Below are 19329 nucleotides of genomic sequence, written 5' to 3'. Positions count from 1 at the left end.
AGCTCATCTCTGCCTTTTGTCAGCGCCCTACTAATTAGGGAGAGCATCAGTACACATCATGTAGGCCTTTTGCTAAAGGTCCTAGATTTCTTAACATAGTGATGACTTTTGTACTCCATCCACTTTCTCACTACAACTCCATCACTGAGCCTCGTGCTCGATTTTTGTTATCTTTGTTAGAGCATCTTACTATAGATTTTCCTTCTCACTTCATTCTTTCTACCATAGATGTTTATCTTGATTCGGCGTCCCGTGATAAGCTCATCTTTCCTTCTGCTATCACGAGGATCTTACGCCATTTTTCCATTCCCTTTCCTGTGTCCGACCACTTCACACACATATCTGCCATAGATGCCGCTACCATAAAACGTAATGAGGTGTAGTTCAGGTCGCGACAGGCGGATGCCACTCCTCCCTCCCGTTCGACTCCATCCAGATCTGCTCTATCCAGATCCGCTCCATCTACATTTGCTCCTTCTTCCTCTACGGGCGATGTATCTCTAGGAGACATTATGGCGCAGTTGCAGGGCATGGACACTCGCCTTGATACACTCTCTGCTGAGTTGTATCAGGTGAATATTCGTGTTGGTCATATTGCACGACGGCAGGCGACCATGGGTGGTTTTGCTCCAAAGGCTACTCCTTCACCACCTACTCCAGCAGCTTCAGATTCTGATGATGAGGATGATGAGGATGATGATGATGGGGATGCTAGCTCTACTGATGAGATGTCTACATGACACTCTACCCTTTGTCACTCATGACAAAAAGGGGAAGTAGTTTTGGGATATGAGAGTAGTCATCTTAGGGGGAGAGTTAGTATAGAACATTTTGATAGGGGGAATGTTGATTTTTTTTTTAGGGATGTAGTGAGGTTCTATATGTATCTTTTCTTTTCTTACTTTTTAGATACATTGATCTTGTATATGAGGTCCTTTGACCATTTTTACATACATTGTACTTATACTTCTTTATATATGTGGATGTATGTTTCTTTCACCTCTCTCTTCATGTGTTGTTTCTTCTCTGTCTTTATACACATGTTCTTTATACCTTGTATGCAATCTATTATTTCTGTTTCACACAAAATGCCTTGATGAGTTTTGTTTAAAGTGTTTCAAAAATACAGGTTATCAAAGTCTACTTGCCATAAACTCCCTTCTTGCAAAGTTTTTCAAGAGTTTGTGTTAGGATAGATTTTATTGTATTCAACAAGTGAATATGAGTTTAGTGATTTATGACTTCTCTCATATGTTCATTTGTTTGTTGTGGTTTTGTCACGGATTGCCAAAGGGGGAGATTGTTAGGACATATGTGTTTTCACTTGTTAAGAACATATGTCACTTATTTATGTAAATTGGCTAATCTTTTGACAAAACGCACTCTACTTGTAATTGGGTAGTTCTAGGTGCTTTTAATATTTCAAGAAACAAGGTTTCAAGGTCAAATGTTGAAGTCATCAAGTCTGTCCAAGAAAAAGCAAGCTGAAGTGCAATTTCATTAAATCTCGACACCTGCTCGATAGCTACCTCGACACCTGCTATCTGTCGAGATTTAAAAATTCAGATTTTCTGATCTGATTTTCTTGGGATTCGTGAATATGTTTTTGGGCCTTCTTTTCTTCAAACCCTAAACATATAAAAGGATTGTTTTAAGAGCCGTCAAGTGTGACACAAGTTGCAAATTCATTGAGCAATCTCTGTTCAAGCAAATTGTGATCAAAAGATGAAGTTCTTGACCTAGTTCATCTCCCTTCAAGAAGTTGCTGTGTATTTGCACCATAGGTTTTTGTGACCAAGCATCTTCCTAATCTTCATCGTGTAGGATGAACTGAAGAACTTTGCAGCCAACCTTTCTTCCTTAAGTTGGTGTTCTGAAGTCGCGTACTGGGATCCGCACAATGGTTAGTCATGTACTTAGGAGCCATGCATTAAAGGTGAGAACTGTCGCTACAGATCAAGTCCAATTGGGTATTGGGGTAAGGGTTCAACTGTAGGTTGGTAAGGTACTTGGAATTCCTTTACTTGTAACCGCTTAATTTGATAATAGTGGAGTTTCGGGAGTGGTGACCTAAAAATCACCCGGTGGGGTATTTGCCGCTAGATTTTTCCCCATTCGTAAACAAATCACCGTGTCATTTAATTTCCGCTGCATATTTAGTTTTTGGTGATTTGTTTGTGCTTCCACGCAATTGCATGATAAATTGATAATTAATAACTTGGCTAATTAATTTATTGGTTTTATCACAAGAGGCCATTCAGTTTGTGGCCTATCAGCATGGTGCAGTATGTCCATAGCATGTGGAGTAACTTGTCCACCCATTTTCCTTTTACACCATCTAGCCTCTTTTTCAGCCCCACCACTATGACTTTGTTGGTGGCCTCAAATTGCCCATTTCCCTAAGGGTCTGCCGGTATGGAGCAAGGGTTCCACGGCCTCTGGGTAGACGCATAGCAGATATGGGCCTGAGTAAGAGCGCTTGTATAACTTCTGCTCCTCAAACAGCCAATAATGAGGGGTAGCCCTGCGTACTTTCTCTGCTTCAATCTTGTCTTCGGGCAAGGATCCTCCTTTCAAAAAGGTCACTATAGGGTCCATCCAACTCGGACCCACATAGAGGCTACACACTCCTGTCAAAGGTATCTTCATAAGACTTAAGGTGCTGATCTCCTAGACGAGAACAACCCGAGGAAGGTCTAATTCCAAAGAAGTGGCTAGCATGGCTAGGGAGTCGGCCTGAGAGTTCTGCCTTCTCGGGATTTGTTCCAACGTGAAGTTCTTGAAGTAAGTTCGTGTGCTCTGCACCTTGGCAAGGTATTTCTGCATCCTTTCATCTTGAGCCTCAAAATCACCATTGACTTGGCCCACAATCAGCCTAGAATCTGAATACAACTCAACTGTCCTTCCTCCAAGTAGCCTGACCATGTTTATTCCAACTAGCAAGGCTTTGTATTTGACCTCGTTGTTGGTGGCTGGGAATCCTAGTCACAACAACTTTTCTATTTTCTCGGGTGTGAGCAGCACAATTCCCACCCCTGCTCCTTTTCGGTTGAAAGCTCCGTCCGTGTAAACATTCTATGCAGGGGCGGTGGCGGTCGGTGAAACCATTAAGCTAGTGGCCACGCTCTCTTCCCCAGGGACCCCCTCAGCAAACTTCGCTATGAAGTTTGCCAAGACCTGCCCTTTTATGGTGGTTTGGGGCATGTACTTGACATCATAAGTTCCCAGCTTAGTTGCCTATTTGGCAATTCTACCGGTGTAATCGGATTTCCTCAGTAGAGCCTGTAAGGGCAATTGAGTCAACACTACCACCGTATGGACTTGGAAATTATGAGGAAGTTTTTTGGTCACGTGCACAGCTTTTTCCAAGGGGAGATAGCGCATCTCCACTTCTTGCAAAGACTTACTAATGTAGTAAACGAGCTTCTAGGCTCCATCCTCGTTCCTAACAAGGACGAAGCTAACGAAGTGCTTGCTTACCCCTAGGTATGCATAGAGTACTTCCTCTTTACCAAGTCGAGATAGGATCGGGGGATTGGACAAGTATATCTTCAGGTCCTCAAATGCTAGAGCACACCGCTCAGTCCACTGGAAATCTTTCCATTTATACAACAGTTGGAAGAAAGGATGACATCTACCCGCAGACCGAGAAATGAACCTGCTTAAGGCTGCCATCACCTCGATTAGCTTTTGTACTTCCTTAGGATTCCAAGGAGGGTGCATACTGTTGATGACCGTGAAGTGCTCTGGGTTGACTTCTATTTCGCAATGAGTAATCATGTACCCCAGGAATTTCCCCGAGCTAACCCCAAAAAAGCATTTGGATACATTAAGGCGTAACTTTTGCTCCCGGAGTACTGAGAAGGTTTCTACCAGATCGGCCAGATGCTCCTCTGCCTGTTTGCTCTTAACCACCATATCGTCAATATATGCCTCCATGTTGCACCCCAGTTGTTTTTCAAGCATCCGAGTCACCATTCTCTGATAAGTTTAATCAGTGTTCTTAAGGGCGAAGGGCATCACACGATAATGAAAGTGACCATTGGGGGAACGGAAGGCCGTTTTCTCCTAATCGGCTAGTGACAGTCGTATTTGATGGTATCCCTGGAACGCATCCAGGAAACTCATCCGTGGATGCCCCACCGTGGCGTCTACCAGTTGATCAATTCTAGGAATGGGAAAAAGGTCTCTCAGGAAAGCTTTTTTAAGGTCTATGAATTCTACGCATACTCTCCACTTCCTGCTCTTCTTCTTTACCATCACAGTGTTAGCCAACCATTCGGGATAGAAGATTTCTGTGATAGCCCCGGCCTGTTTCAACTTATTTACTTCCACCCTGACTGCTTCGGCATGAACGTTGGATGATCGCCGGGGAGGTTGTTTGCATGGCACTGCTTTGGGGCTCACATTTAAGTGATGGCATGCTAGCTCGGGGTTAATTCCCAAGATGTCACCCGCATTCCAGGCGAAGACGTCTACATTTGCCTTCAAAAATTTTACCAACTCTCCTTTCTCCCTGGGGAGCAAATGCGATCCCACTTGAAAATACTACTCCTGGTCTGACCCTATCATTATTTTTTCCAACTCCTCAGATGATTCTTTTGATATCCCGATCAGCTGCTTGTCGAAGGTCCCCTTTAATTGCTATTGAGTTACATCCTTACCAACCAAGGCCGGACCTGACGACTGCCGAGTAACCTCTGACACCAACCACTACCAGGCCATGACATGATCACCTACTAGTTCCCCCACTCCCCCCGTGAGTAGGATATTTGATCTTAAGATGCAAGGTTGAAGGAATAGCTCCCATGGCGTGCAACCAGGGTCTGCCGAGGATAGTGGTATACGGGGAGAATGCCTTTATCACTATGAAATTCACCTGGACTTCCACGTTGTCAACTTGTACGAGGAGCCTAATCATACCTCGGGGGATTACCATTTTGCCGTCGAAGCCCATCAGTGGAGTGTCACACACATCTAGGTCTTCGAGATTCAATCCCAGTCCTCTGTATAAATCCGGATACATCACCTCGAACTAGTTTCCCTGGTCAACCAGTACCCTTTTAATGTCATAGCCCCCAATTCGTACAGTAACCACCAGAGTGTCCTCGTGTGGTTGATGGGTTCCTCGCTTATCTTCCTCGGAAAAGCTTAAGTCTGTGACCATCACTTTTGGTCTTTTGTTAGTCCAACTTCTTTCCTCCAGGTGAGAACCCCCCATTATAGATATAACTCAGGATTTAGCCCGATGTTACCTCCTGCTAGTACCTAAGGCTGGCTAAGGATGGCCATTTCCGTGTATCCCCACTCCCGAACATCCGATTTGTTCCGTAGGCTGATGCAGGAAGTGCCCGAGTCTCCCGACCCTAGCCAACTGATAGAGGTGATCCCGCAATGTCTTGCAATCTTACGTCTTATGCCCCTTGTCCTTATGATAGTTGTAATAAAGCCTTTGGTTTCTCTTGGACGGATCCCCACCCATCCTATTGGGCCATTTGAAAAACGACTTGCCTTTTATCTTTTCCAGTATCTGATGCACCGGCTCCTTGAATAGTAAGTTGACCATGCGACCTCCTTCGGACGTTATGTGATTAAGGAAGTCCCTTTGAGGTCGATCATTATGGTACCCACCTCCCCGAGGATCCTTTTTCTCAAAAAGCGCTATGGCTTTCCCTTTTCCCTGCGTTTGGTCGTCTTTTAACCTTTTTTACTTTTCTATACGATCCATAAGTTGGTGCATGTTCAAGGCAGACTTCATCGTCAATGACTTCCTCAAGTCATGCTCGGTCGGGAGGCCAACTTTGAAGGTCCTTACTGCCACGTCTTCGAAGTCTCCGTCTTCTTCATTGTGCATTTCCCAATACTGGTTTGAGTAGGTTTTAAGGGTTTCCCCCTCTCTCATGGCCATAGATAAGAGAGCATCCAATGGCCTGGGGACCCTACTGCAGGTTATAAACCTAGCACCGAATGCCCGGGTCAATTCTTCAAAAGACCTTATCGACCTTTCATCCAACACGTCAAACCATCGCATAGTGACAGGCCCGAGGCTGGAAGGGAAAACCTTGCACATAAGAGCCTCGTTGCTGGCATGGATGGCCATCTTCTGATTGAAGTGGCTGATATGCTCCATAAGGTCCATCCTTCCATTGTATATGGTGAACGTTGGCTGAGAAAAATGGTGAGGGTGCTTAGCCTTGTTAATCCTCCTAACAAAAGGGGATTTAGCAATCTCTCGCAGGGCTTTACTCATGGCATCATTCCCCCTAGCATGATAAAAGGGCCCCCTTTCGCATCTGTTGTTGCTCTTCTCCAGCCCGTCCCCATATGAGGAGGCTGAGAAGGTCTCGCTAGGCAGGGTTCTGAACCTACGTCGATATGATTGGTCCCAACTTTCCCTTGAGTCCTCACTCGGTAGGGAGGACGAGCTCCTCCTATCATGCTCCCTCCGTCTTAGCTTCCTACGCAATCAATCAACCTCCCGTTGCAATGCCAACATATCCTGTTCAGGTGAAGCTCGATTCTTGGGCTTGGGACGATTTTGTTCAACACATTTAGTGTGATGCGACCCCACCATAGCACTGGGGGCATACTCCCTATCCCTCCAACATTCCAAGTTAACAAAAGGGTTCTCCCTATGGGAACCAACTGTCTACTCACACTGGCTTTCGTTAGCCATCAGTACTCAGGGAAAATCTAGAGCACTTGATGTTTCCCCACAGACGACGCCAATTGTAAGGACCTAAAATGCATTTGCACAGTAGCCCACTCGAAATGAACTAAGTTTGTTAAACTTGGTCCAAACCAATAGAATTTATAAGAGATGGAGTAGCACAACAAGCGTGGATTCTTCACGAGAATTTTCTATTTGGAAGAAATCCCCTTTGTCCTTAGGATTAGGTACACCAATAATTTTTCATTGAGGCTCCTAAATCATGGCCAGCCAAAAGATCATCCCTCCCTCCTTTTATAGCCCCTTCCCATTACATCCTCTCCGTCCATCTCTACTAGACATTCACCCCTCTTCAACACCTGTCACTTGTTGTGTCTGAAGCAGGTGGCGGCGATAGCTGGAATAGCTATAGCCAACACTGTTCAGGTCACTTCCTCATCAATGTGGCTAATAAAGCTGGTGTACACCATTTAATGCGGATGGGACAAGCAACTCCAAACCGGTTGCTTCTTGTCTACCACTGACTGTCATTTCCATTAGTTTGCAGTTCATTCCGTAGAGCTCCGGATGGTACTTCAGCAGATCCATTTCCTTCCTCAGGCATCATTGCTCCTTGGGCCCATGCTTGTTTCATGCCCAAGTTAACACCGCTACCTTTCCTATTCCTATTCGGGCCTCAGCCCAGTACTTCGACCCTTCAACTTCCTCCTCAATCCTCAGGTACCCACAGTAGTTTGGGTGAGTAAAACATAATGTTGTGAGTTTTGATAGAGTCAAATTGAAAATACTATTCTTGAATCAATTTTTTTAGTTTTTGGATTTTATCAAATTTATATCGAAGATTTCCAGTAGTTACTACCTATTATGTTATCATATCGTAATGATATGAATAAAAAAAAATTGAACATGTGATGCTACAATTAGATCAATAGTAAAATATTAGAAACAATTAAAAAAAGAACTACCAAAATATTTAAAATGTTAACGAAATGGAGTTTATTATATATAAATGGTTGGGATTAGAGCAAAAGGAGTAATGAAAAATGGGAAAAGTTTAGTTCCAAACTTGTTTGGAGATACCTTTTTTAACTTATTATGTGACTATTTATAAGACTATCTATGTGCATTATTTAAACAAGCCACTTAATATATTAAACAAGCATATGACAAAAAACTACACATGAATGGTCTCTTTAACCGTCATATAATAAGTTAGAGCAAAATAGCTCCAAATTAATATGTTTGGAGCCAAACGTTTTCCATAAAAAATTTATATGCATATATATACTTGTGCCCACATATTTACAAAACCATAAAGATATATAAACTCAACTCATAGATTATGTGTGATCACTAATAATTGTCACACATTTGAACAAAAATGGAATTGGGATGAGTGTTTGTTAAGATAATTTGGCCACCATCATTTAGAAAAGAAACCGCATTAGGAAAGAAATAGACCATTGCATGCACAACTTGATTCCTGAAACAAGCACCAAAAGGATGTTCAATACACTATACATATTCCTCTCTTTCAATTTTCCTCAGGCCTTTTTCTTTCTCCTCATGTGTCATGCTCTATCTCCAATATTCATACCCCATACCTCCTTAACCATAAAACCCATATGCCAATCAATGCAATGCAATGCATGCCAAACAAACTTAAATTAATTCAATTCTGTCAAGACCAAAAACAAATCGAAACCTCCATCCATGGCAACAATGACCCTAAGACTCATCATTCCTAGCCTCCATGATCTAATTATCTAGAACACCCTGCACCATTTTGTGAAGGTAGTAGCTGCAGGACTAGTTGTCCTATATCTTGTATAGAAAAGAGAAGTCCTCATTTATTTACTAGAGAAAATGTGATGCAATAATTAGATCATAATAAAATATTAGAAACAATTAAAAAAGAACTACCAAAATATTTAAAATGTTAAAGAAATGGGGTTTATATATATAAATGGGTGGATAAGAGTAAAAGGAGTAATGAAAAGTGGGAAAAGTTTAATTCCAAACTTGTTTGGAGATACCTTTTTAACTTATTATGTGACTATTTATAAGACTATTTATATGTATTATTTAAAAAGCCATAAATATTTTAAAAGAGCATTGACAAAAACTACAATGAATGGTCTCTTTAACCGTCATATAATAAGTTAGAGCAAAATAACTTCAAATTAACATGTTTGGAGCCAAACGTTTTCCATAAAAATTTATATGAAAAATAAGATGGAAGAGGAAGAACTGTTGGAAGAATATTGCTTGGATCCAAAAGAAGAGGGGGAGAATAAGAGTGAAAATGAGGAGAGGAAGAGTTGTACAAAATGTAATTGGAAGAATATAAGAAGTCATGAATGAAAGAATTGAAGAAGGCCTTAAGGGAATGGATTCGAAAAATCAAATATTACAACAACAACAACAAAAAAATATATATATATATATATGTTGCCAGTGGATTAGGGGAGATTCCTTCAGATTGGTTTGTTTGAACAAATTTAGTGATCTTTTTTTCTTTCTTTTTTTAATCTTTGACTCCTTGAAAAATTCACATTTTGTACTGCCCTTAATTGCCTTTTTGGGGCAATATTGGAGCTCTAACTCTATTTGAGGCTTATTGCTAGATGTACCCAGATCAAATTAATTGGTTTCTTACGTGGTCATTGATAACTCCACCACTTCCAAAAGTCATAAAACTGGTTTTTTCAACTCTTTTCTGTGATCTCATGCTCTAGCCACATGAAGTTGCTTCTTGCTGCGAACATTCGTTGTGGAATATGCTTGCAGACATTCACAGATTTGCATTGGCTATGAAATATTACTGCATGAAGAGATCAATGCTAGTGTGGACAGGTTCATTTTGAATTTGACGAACTTAAAAAAATATAAAAAGTAACTCACAGAGTAAATAAGTAAAACTGCTTACATGCTGCTATGGATTCAAAATGGGTCGTTGTCAATGGCCTTATGGAATAGGCAAGGAGCAATATTTAACAAGTAAACCAGATACAATCCGAGGAAACACATGTAATCTTAATTAGTCAAGAGTATGGGAAATGCTAACAAATACCCTTAGAGTATTGGTTAATAATCCATTTAAAGAAAGTTTTTATGGGAAAAAAATAATATTTTGACAACTTTTTTCATTTCCCACAAAAGTGGTGTCAAAACTTTCCTAAAATAAATTGTTAACTAATGCCCTAAGGGCACTTGTTAGCATGACCCTGAGAGTATTATTTAATATTTAACAAAGTAAACACATTTATAATTTATACCCTAATTCTCAATCCATCTTTATATGTATATTATTTATGACGGTCCATATACAAACATATTCAAATTCACACTTAATTTCACAACATATATAATAGTGAATATTTCATTATCCAAACCAATTTATTTATTACTTTGTTGAATTCCATACATAATACTTTATTACTTTGGATCCCAACAAAAGAATTACAGCTAGAAGTGACTTTGAGCATTAATACTTTTAAAATTTTAGCCACATATGAATCTAGATCGCGATCATTTAAGATTCTCAAATTACATTAATTTAGTCAAAGTTTTTTTTTTCTTTGATCAATATTGCATATGCTCACTCAACACAAACTCATTCAATCCAATCCACACAATCTGAGAATTTCATAATTTATGTGAAATTTTTTGGGGAGATAATAATTTTTGGGTTATGTAGTATCCTATATGTTATATTAAGGTTTCAACTAGAGTATTCTCAAAGTCTTCTCTCCCCAACTAGTGATATTAGAACTAATTAATGATGGTGTAAGGCAATATGGCAAGATTATTAAAGTGCCTTTCATAGTTGGAGTAGGAACAAGATGTGTGTTCTTAGAGTCTACACAGTATTTATCACACAAGGCAAGCCCACAAAAGCCCATCCAAATTATCTTTAAAAAAATGTCCAACAAAATAATATTACATATTATGCTAGATCAAAGAAGAGTGATGTAACATAAGGTTCCCATGGATGTGGACATCCAAGTTCCATGGACATTTTGTAGGGTTGGCAATTGCCTTCCATGAATGACATACAAAAAGTTCATGGATGATGATAGAGGAAGAAAAAGTAAGTACTTGTAATTCCTATTTTGCTAGTTTGATGTATTAGAAATTTGGATGAAAACTTGTTACTTATTATTTGTTTTACGCACCTGAGAATTATTTTTAAAAAAATTATAGGAGGTTTTTTTTTTTTTTTTTTTTGGGGGGGGGGGGGAAACATAGGAAGTTTAATTTCAATATAAGAGATAAATGACCCAATGGCTAGGACAAAAAAGCCTAGCTCAATTAACTCAAACCAATCACCTATGGGTTAGTTTGGTCCGGTTATTTTCATGATAATTGATTGGTTGGGATTGCCAATTTTTGAATCGAACGATGTTGGTTTAGATTGAAAATGCCCCAAACTAAACCAATCCCTATTTTTTAGGCCTTAATTTGGCTTAGGCCTTTGAGAATTTCTAGAAGGGTTCGCTCCAGGCCCTGATGAAAGTAATTAAATTAGGAGAAATATTTCATTACAACATGATTCCAAATTCAGCCCATAATGGATAACTGGGCTTTAGCTATTGGAAGTGCCAATGCAGCAACCATTACGGAAACAAAGAGAACTAATTTCAAGGCCATTTCTCAATCACAGTGTATTGCTCTATCGAAAGTCGAAACTGGCTTGCAGTAGAAATGCTGGCCATTCAACCATTTTATAGGATAAGTGTGGCCAAGTTGCAGCCGATTTTTCTGACATAAATCACGAAGCTAGAGCTCTCTGTGCAAGTCAAGAGAGATAATAACTCTCATGTTGTATGACATGAAGTTCACCTTCACCATGGATGCCGGCTTCGTGGGGTTACACCTACTAGCAGGCAGCAGCTTGATGTAGTTTGAGGCTTAGTGCAATAAATTTAAGCGGAATGTCTTTCTTTGTTTCATATTTAAATTGGTAGCGTGTTCGTCAGTTCATGTTCATGTTATGCACAAATTAATTACAAATTATATTTATATATATATATATATATTATCACACCATTCATAATAATAGTGAGTCACTTGAAATTCTAAATTAACTAATATAACAAATATATTTATATATTGAGCCATTTAATGTAATTAAAGACAAAATGTTATGTGGAAGTTTGTTAATATTATTTCATTATCTTATATTATATATAATAAGTGAATAAAAATATATATTTTTTGTTGACATGTAAGATTTTCATTAAAATCTTGTGCTATATTTTTTATGTTGTGAGTAAAAATTTATCAAAAAATCCTATCTGAGATTCAATTAACAAATTTATCTCTATTTCATAAGTTTGTATATCAAAATTGATATTTTCTTGTAAACATTTATAATTAAAAAATATTTTCAAATAAAAACGAACTATCTAGAATATTAAATATTTGATTCCAAGAGTCGTAACCTCGGGATCCACCCCGATGAACGGGTAGAAGAAATGCGTTAATATCTATATAAAATCGACTGATTATATTTGCCTCCGTATATAGGGGGCTCTACAATGAATTACCCACTAATTTATTAAAATTTAAAAATAAGAAAATAATAACAATAAAGTAATATCTGTTCCATTATAATTAAAATTTTAATTTTAATTTTAATTTTAGTTTTAGTAGGAAAAAAAATTACATAACGTTCTTTTCTAGTTACAATTTGAGAAAATTTATATGACTTTGTTTTCTAAATACATTCTAAAAAATAAAAATTTTACATGACTTTGTTTTATAAATGCATTCTTAAAATATATATATATATATATATATTAGGGATAATGTTAGCCTACAAACTTGGTTGCAGCCAAAATCTACAACTCCCACTAAAAAAACTTAACATTACTATATTTTTTGAAAATCTAACTATCGAATTGCTTATTCTTTATGTTCTTAACAAGTATGTCAAATTTCATATCAATAATATGTTATTTACTATTTGATCTATAAACTTATTTTTAGGCATAATTTTATAGGACAAAAACTTAAAAATTAAACATTTGATTGATGATAAAACAATCGATTTTTGATTTTCTGGAAATTTTCCATACATGGAAGATATAACAAAAAGTAAATGTTATTAAATAGTGAATTTGTCAAAATTCATATTCAATATGAAAAAATAAATATTGAGTAAGTTATTGCCATTGACTACAACCAAGTTTGTTATCAAACTTTATCCAAATTTTAGCATGTGTTTTATTAATAGTTGGATCATCAATATAAAAAATGTTGACAACAATTTAGGATCAAAGATTTGAATCTAATCTAGAGACCAAGTGATGCCATGGCCTTCCCAACCCCTACGATTCTTTTTTTTTTTTTTTTTTTGGATGGGGTTTATAGTAAAAGTATGTAGTCTATACTTTGGAGACTTGTAAGTAACTCCCTCTCAAAAGTTAAATTGGTCCAAAGTGGCCCAAAAAATATAAGTAGCCAGCTTGCCCATATGTAGTGTTTCTATATTGAAGGTATCAACTCATCTAGGACCACCAGTACCTCAAGGACCTTAACACTACCATCAATATGGGTTTGACAAAAGCTCTGACTTCCGTTCCTCTAAGCCTGCTCTCTCTTTGTGGAATTAATTTTATGAAAAGGAAGATTTTGAATTTATCATTATTAATGATTTTTATTATTTTTCTTGAATACAAAAGGCTTAAATTTTTGAGTTGGAAAATATTCCATTTTTTTCTATGCTTTATTTATTATTTTTTTTAGTTAATTTACAAATTTCAACTATTAGAATACGAATTTGGAAAAATTAAGAAATGAAGGCTAATTATATTTGTATGTTTTGGTGCTGATGTAGTTAAAAGAACGAGGAATAGATTATAATGTAAAAATGATCTCTTTCTCTTTTTGTAGTTTTGGTGAGTAAAACATAATGTTGTAAGTTTTGATAGAGTCAAATTGAAAATACTATTCTTGAATCAATTTTTTTAGTTTTTGGATTTTATCAAATTTATATCAAAGATTTCCAACAGTTACTATCTATTATGTTATCATATCATAATGAGATGAATAAAAAGAAAATTTATATAAAATGTGATGCAATAATTAGATCACTAATAAAATATTAGAAACAATTAAAAAAACTACCAAAATATTTAAAATGTTAAAGAAATGGGGTTTATGATATATAAATGGGTGAGATAAGAGTAAAAGGAGTAATGAAAAGTGGGAAAAGTTTAATTCCAAACTTGTTTGGAGATACCTTTTTCAACTTATTATGTGACAGTTTATAAGACTATTTATATGTATTATTTAAATAAGCCACAGAATATTTTAAAAGAGCATGTGACAAAAACTACAGATGAATGGTCTCTTTAACCGTCATATAATAAGTTAGAGCAAAATAACTTCAAATTAACATGTTTGGAGCCAAACGTTTTCCATGAAAAATTTATATGAAAAATAAGATGGAAGAGGAAGAACTGTTGGAAGAATATTGCTTGGATCCAAAAGAAGAGGGGGAGAATAAGAGTGAAAATGAGGAGAGGAAGAGTTGTACAAAATGTAATTGGAAGAATATAAGAAGTCATGAATGAAAGAATTGAAGAAGGCCTTAAGGGAATGGATTCGAAAAATCAAATATTACAACAGCAACAACAAAAAATATATATATATATATATATGTTGCCAGTGGATTAGGGGAGATTCCTTCAGATTGGTTTGTTTGAACAAATTTAGTGATCTTTTTTTCTTTCTTTTTTTAATCTTTGACTCCTTGAAAAAATTCACATTTTGTACTGCCCTTAATTGCCTTTTTGGGGCAATATTGGAGCTCTAACTCTATTTGAGGCTTATTGCTAGATGTACCCAGATCAAATTAATTGGTTTCTTACGTGGTCATTGATAACTCCACCACTTCCAAAAGTCATAAAACTGGTTTTTTCAACTCTTTTCTGTGATCTCATGCTCTAGCCACATGAAGTTGCTTCTTGCTGCGAACATTCGTTGTGGAATATGCTTGCAGACATTCACAGATTTGCATTGGCTATGAAATATTACTGCATGAAGAGATCAATGCTAGTGTGGACAGGTTCATTTTGAATTTGACGAACTTAAAAAAATATAAAAAGTAACTCACAGAGTAAATAAGTAAAACTGCTTACATGCTGCTATGGATTCAAAATGGGTCGTTGTCAATGGCCTTATGGAATAGGCAAGGAGCAATATTTAACAAGTAAACCAGATACAATCCGAGGAAACACATGTAATCTTAATTAGTCAAGAGTATGGGAAATGCTAACAAATACCCTTAGAGTATTGGTTAATAATCCATTTAAAGAAAGTTTTTATGGGAAAAAAATAATATTTTGACAACTTTTTTCATTTCCCACAAAAGTGGTGTCAAAACTTTCCTAAAATAAATTGTTAACTAATGCCCTAAGGGCACTTGTTAGCATGACCCTGAGAGTATTATTTAATATTTAACAAAGTAAACACATTTATAATTTATACCCTAATTCTCAATCCATCTTTATATGTATATTATTTATGACGGTCCATATACAAACATATTCAAATTCACACTTAATTTCACAACATATATAATAGTGAATATTTCATTATCCAAACCAATTTATTTATTACTTTGTTGAATTCCATACATAATACTTTATTACTTTGGATCCCAACAAAAGAATTACAGCTAGAAGTGACTTTGAGCATTAATACTTTTAAAATTTTAGCCACATATGAATCTAGATCGCGATCATTTAAGATTCTCAAATTACATTAATTTAGTCAAAGTTTTTTTTTTCTTTGATCAATATTGCATATGCTCACTCAACACAAACTCATTCAATCCAATCCACACAATCTGAGAATTTCATAATTTATGTGAAATTTTTTGGGGAGATAATAATTTTTGGGTTATGTAGTATCCTATATGTTATATTAAGGTTTCAACTAGAGTATTCTCAAAGTCTTCTCTCCCCAACTAGTGATATTAGAACTAATTAATGATGGTGTAAGGCAATATGGCAAGATTATTAAAGTGCCTTTCATAGTTGGAGTAGGAACAAGATGTGTGTTCTTAGAGTCTACACAGTATTTATCACACAAGGCAAGCCCACAAAAGCCCATCCAAATTATCTTTAAAAAAAATGTCCAACAAAATAATATTACATATTATGCTAGATCAAAGAAGAGTGATGTAACATAAGGTTCCCATGGATGTGGACATCCAAGTTCCCATGGACATTTTGTAGGGTTGGCAATTGCCTTCCATGAATGACATACAAAAAGTTCATGGATGATTAGAGGAAGAAAAAGTAAGTACTTGTAATTCCTATTTTGCTAGTTTGATGTATTAGAAATTTGGATGAAAACTTGTTACTTATTATTTGTTTTACGCACCTGAGAATTATTTTTAAAAAAAATTATAGGAGGTTTTTTTTTTTTTTTTTTTTGATTATAGGAAGTTTAATTTTTTTTTTTTTGTTGAAAACATAGGAAGTTTAATTTCAATATAAGAGATAAATGACCCAATGGCTAGGACAAAAAAGCCTAGCTCAATTAACTCAAACCAATCACCTATGGGTTAGTTTGGTCCGGTTATTTTCATGATAATTGATTGGTTGGGATTGCCAATTTTTGAATCGAACGATGTTGGTTTAGATTGAAAATGCCCCAAACTAAACCAATCCCTATTTTTTAGGCCTTAATTTGGCTTAGGCCTTTGAGAATTTCTAGAAGGGTTCGCTCCAGGCCCTGATGAAAGTAATTAAATTAGGAGAAATATTTCATTACAACATGATTCCAAATTCAGCCCATAAGCATATATATACTAATGCCCACATATTTACAAAACCATAAAGATATATAAACTCAACTCATAGATTATGTGTGATCACTAATAACTATCACACATTTGCACAAAAATAGAATTGGGATGAGTGTTTGTTAAGATAATTTGGTCATCATCATTTAGCAAAGAAACCGCATTAGGAAAGAAATTGACCATTGCGTGCACAACTTGATTTCTAAAACAAGCACCCAAAGGATGTTCAATGCCCTATACGTATTCCTCTCTTTCAATTTTCCTCAAGCCTTTTTCTTTCTCCTCATGTATCATGACCTCTCTCCAATATTCATACCCCATACCTCCTCAACCTTAAAACCCATATGCCAATCAATGCAATGCATGCCAAACAAACTTAAATTAATTCAATTCTGTCAAGACCACAAACAAATCTAAACCTCCATCCATGGCAACAATGACCCTAAGACTCATCATTTCTAGCCTCCCTAATCTCATTATCTGGAACACCCTACACCATTTTTTGATGGTAGTAGTTGCTGGACTTGTTGTCCTATATCTTAAATACAAAAGAAAAGTCCCCATTTATTTACTAGACTTTGCTTGCTACAAACCTCCCAACTCTTATAGGCTGCCCAAGTCAATGTTCCTAGAGGCTGTCTTCCTTAATAACCTGGATCCTGCCAGCATTGCTTTCCAGATCAAAATCTTAGAAAAATCAGGGTTCAGTGAGGAAACTTGCATTCCTCCTTCACTTGCTCGAGTACCAATTAGAAAATCTCTCCCACTTGCCGTGGAAGAGGTTGTGACAGTTATCTTTTCTGTGGTCTCAGACTTGTTTAAGAAAAACAGTATCAACCCCAAAGCTATTGACATTGTAATCTCTAACGCTAGTATGTTTTGTCCTACACCATCTCTCAGCTCTATGATAGTTAATAAGTTCAGAATGAGAAGCAATGTCATGAGCTTCCATCTCTCTGGCATGGGATGTAGTGCTGGAATCATATCTGTGGGGCTAGCTAAAGACTTGTTGAGAGTGCACTGTAACTCTTTGGCTCTAATTGTCAGCACAGAGAGCCTACACTTGAATTGGTACACTGGCAAAAACCCACCCATGTTGTTAACCAATTGTCTTTTTCGAATGGGAGGTGCAGCTATATTACTATCTAGCCGTAAAGAAGACAAGAGCAAGGCAAAGTATGAGCTACAACACCTTGTTCGAACAAACAAAGCACAAGATGATGTATCCCATGCTTGTGTCTATCAGGATGTGGACTCTGAGAACAAGGTTGGGGTATCAATATCAAAGGGTATACTACATGTGGCTGGAGCTGCATTGAAAGCAAATATTGCTGCACTAGGACCATTGGTTTTGCCATTCAGAGAGCAACTTAGATATGGGTTTTCCATAATATGCCACAAGATGTGGCCTACAAGGAGAACAAGCATTTACATACCTGATTTCAAGAAGGCTTTTGAGCATTTCTGTATACATGCAGGAGGAAAAGCTGTTATTCAAGCAATTGAAAAGAATCTACACCTGAGAAAACAAGATGTTGAGCCCTCAAAGATGACTCTTTATAAATTTGGAAATACTTCATCTTCTTCAATTTGGTATGAACTTGCTTACATCGAAGCAAAAGGGAGGATGAAAAGGGAGGATAGGGTCTGGCAAATTGCCTTTGGGAGTGGGTTTAAGTGTAATAGCGCAGTGTGGAAGTGTGTTTATGATTCAAAGTCTGAGATAGCCAATGCATGGAGTGATATCTCCTCTTATCCTGTAGAAGTACCTGATTTTGTAAAAATTAGTGAGTGATTATATGAACTTACAAACTGATGTGTTGTATTGTTGTTGATCCCCAAAAAAAAATAATAAAAGAAGTAATTTATGTTTTTTTTTTATCATGTTGTTGAAATGATACCAATTACATTCATTATAATGTCAGTTCTTTTTTTGTTGAGAAATAGTTAGTTTTTTTTTTTTTTTTTTTTTTTTGGAGAAACAAACACACACACACAAGGGAAAAAGAAAGGAGTTCTAACACAAAGACACACCACAACTCTACTCAAAAGCCATGGTAACTTTTAAAAGAGGTGAGTTGGTAAGTCTTTATAGAAAATTGGTATAATAACTTTACTATCTTCCAATGAAGATAGTGAACTTTTGAAACCATATGAAATATCTATTTGGTTGTATTGTTTAAACAACAGTTTTCGTTATTTAAACAATACAGCATGTATTTTCACAACATTTTTTCACCCACACATATTTCCACAATACTTAAACAACGTTACTAAAATAACATTATCAAACGGGAACCGCTAGAATTTTGTCATCCCAACTTCTTCCATAAAATTTCAAACTATTTCCATTTCAATAGTAGTGGTAGCTAAAAAAGTGAATAATCTTGTAGTGGCATTTAAAGCGTGTTTGGGAAAGTTTTTAGCTTTTATGTATAATTTTTTATATAACTTTTTAAGAATCTTACTTTTTCCCCTCTTTTCTTAGTTATTCAAATATTTTCAAGATACAAATATACATTAGCATACTTTCAGCAAAAAACTAAACATGTTATTCCCAAACAGACACTTTAATCAAGCCAAGTGTGCAAGCACAAAAATGGGGCAAATCAAATGCTCATCAATGAGCGTCAAATTGGAAAATTCAATACGGAAGCAGAACATAAGGTGTGCATTTGGCTCCATATTAAAAAGGCAATTTATTTTACGATTCAGATTATTTTTACTACTATTTATGGGTTCCATTGCACTTTTTGGTACTATTTATGGATCTTATTGTACTATTTCAGCTAATTTTTACTTTTGTCTGCAGTATTTTTAGCAAAAAGTTTTCAGT

At 36.4% G+C, this 19329-nt stretch overlaps 2 protein-coding genes across 2 annotated transcripts; one reads left to right on the top strand and one right to left on the bottom strand.

Moving 5' to 3' along the window:
• Positions 1–5707: 5707 nt before the first annotated feature.
• Positions 5708–6250, bottom strand: LOC112013179 (uncharacterized). The gene has a single exon (XM_024045564.1). It carries the CDS (start codon positions 6248–6250, stop codon positions 5708–5710), a length of 543 nt encoding a protein of 180 aa, XP_023901332.1.
• Positions 6251–16929: 10679 nt separating this feature from the next.
• LOC112013195 (probable 3-ketoacyl-CoA synthase 21) lies at positions 16930–18288 on the top strand. Its single transcript, XM_024045583.2, has one exon. It carries the CDS (start codon positions 16930–16932, stop codon positions 18286–18288), a length of 1359 nt encoding a protein of 452 aa, XP_023901351.2.
• Positions 18289–19329: the final 1041 nt, after the last annotated feature.

Source organism: Quercus suber, unplaced genomic scaffold (assembly GCF_002906115.3).
Source record: "Quercus suber isolate HL8 unplaced genomic scaffold, Cork oak 2.0 scaffold_167A, whole genome shotgun sequence".
Classification (NCBI taxonomy): Eukaryota; Viridiplantae; Streptophyta; class Magnoliopsida; order Fagales; family Fagaceae; genus Quercus; species Quercus suber.
The sequence above is the reverse complement of the archived record's forward strand: the minus strand, read 5'-3'. Positions and strand labels throughout refer to the sequence as shown.

Bases quoted from the DNA above. Each gene is read 5' to 3' on its own strand.
- LOC112013179 (XM_024045564.1), bottom strand. From the start codon at position 6,250: ATGAGTAAAGCCCTGCGAGAGATTGCTAAATCCCCTTTTGTTAGGAGG.
- LOC112013195 (XM_024045583.2), top strand. From the start codon at position 16,930: ATGACCCTAAGACTCATCATTTCTAGCCTCCCTAATCTCATTATCTGG.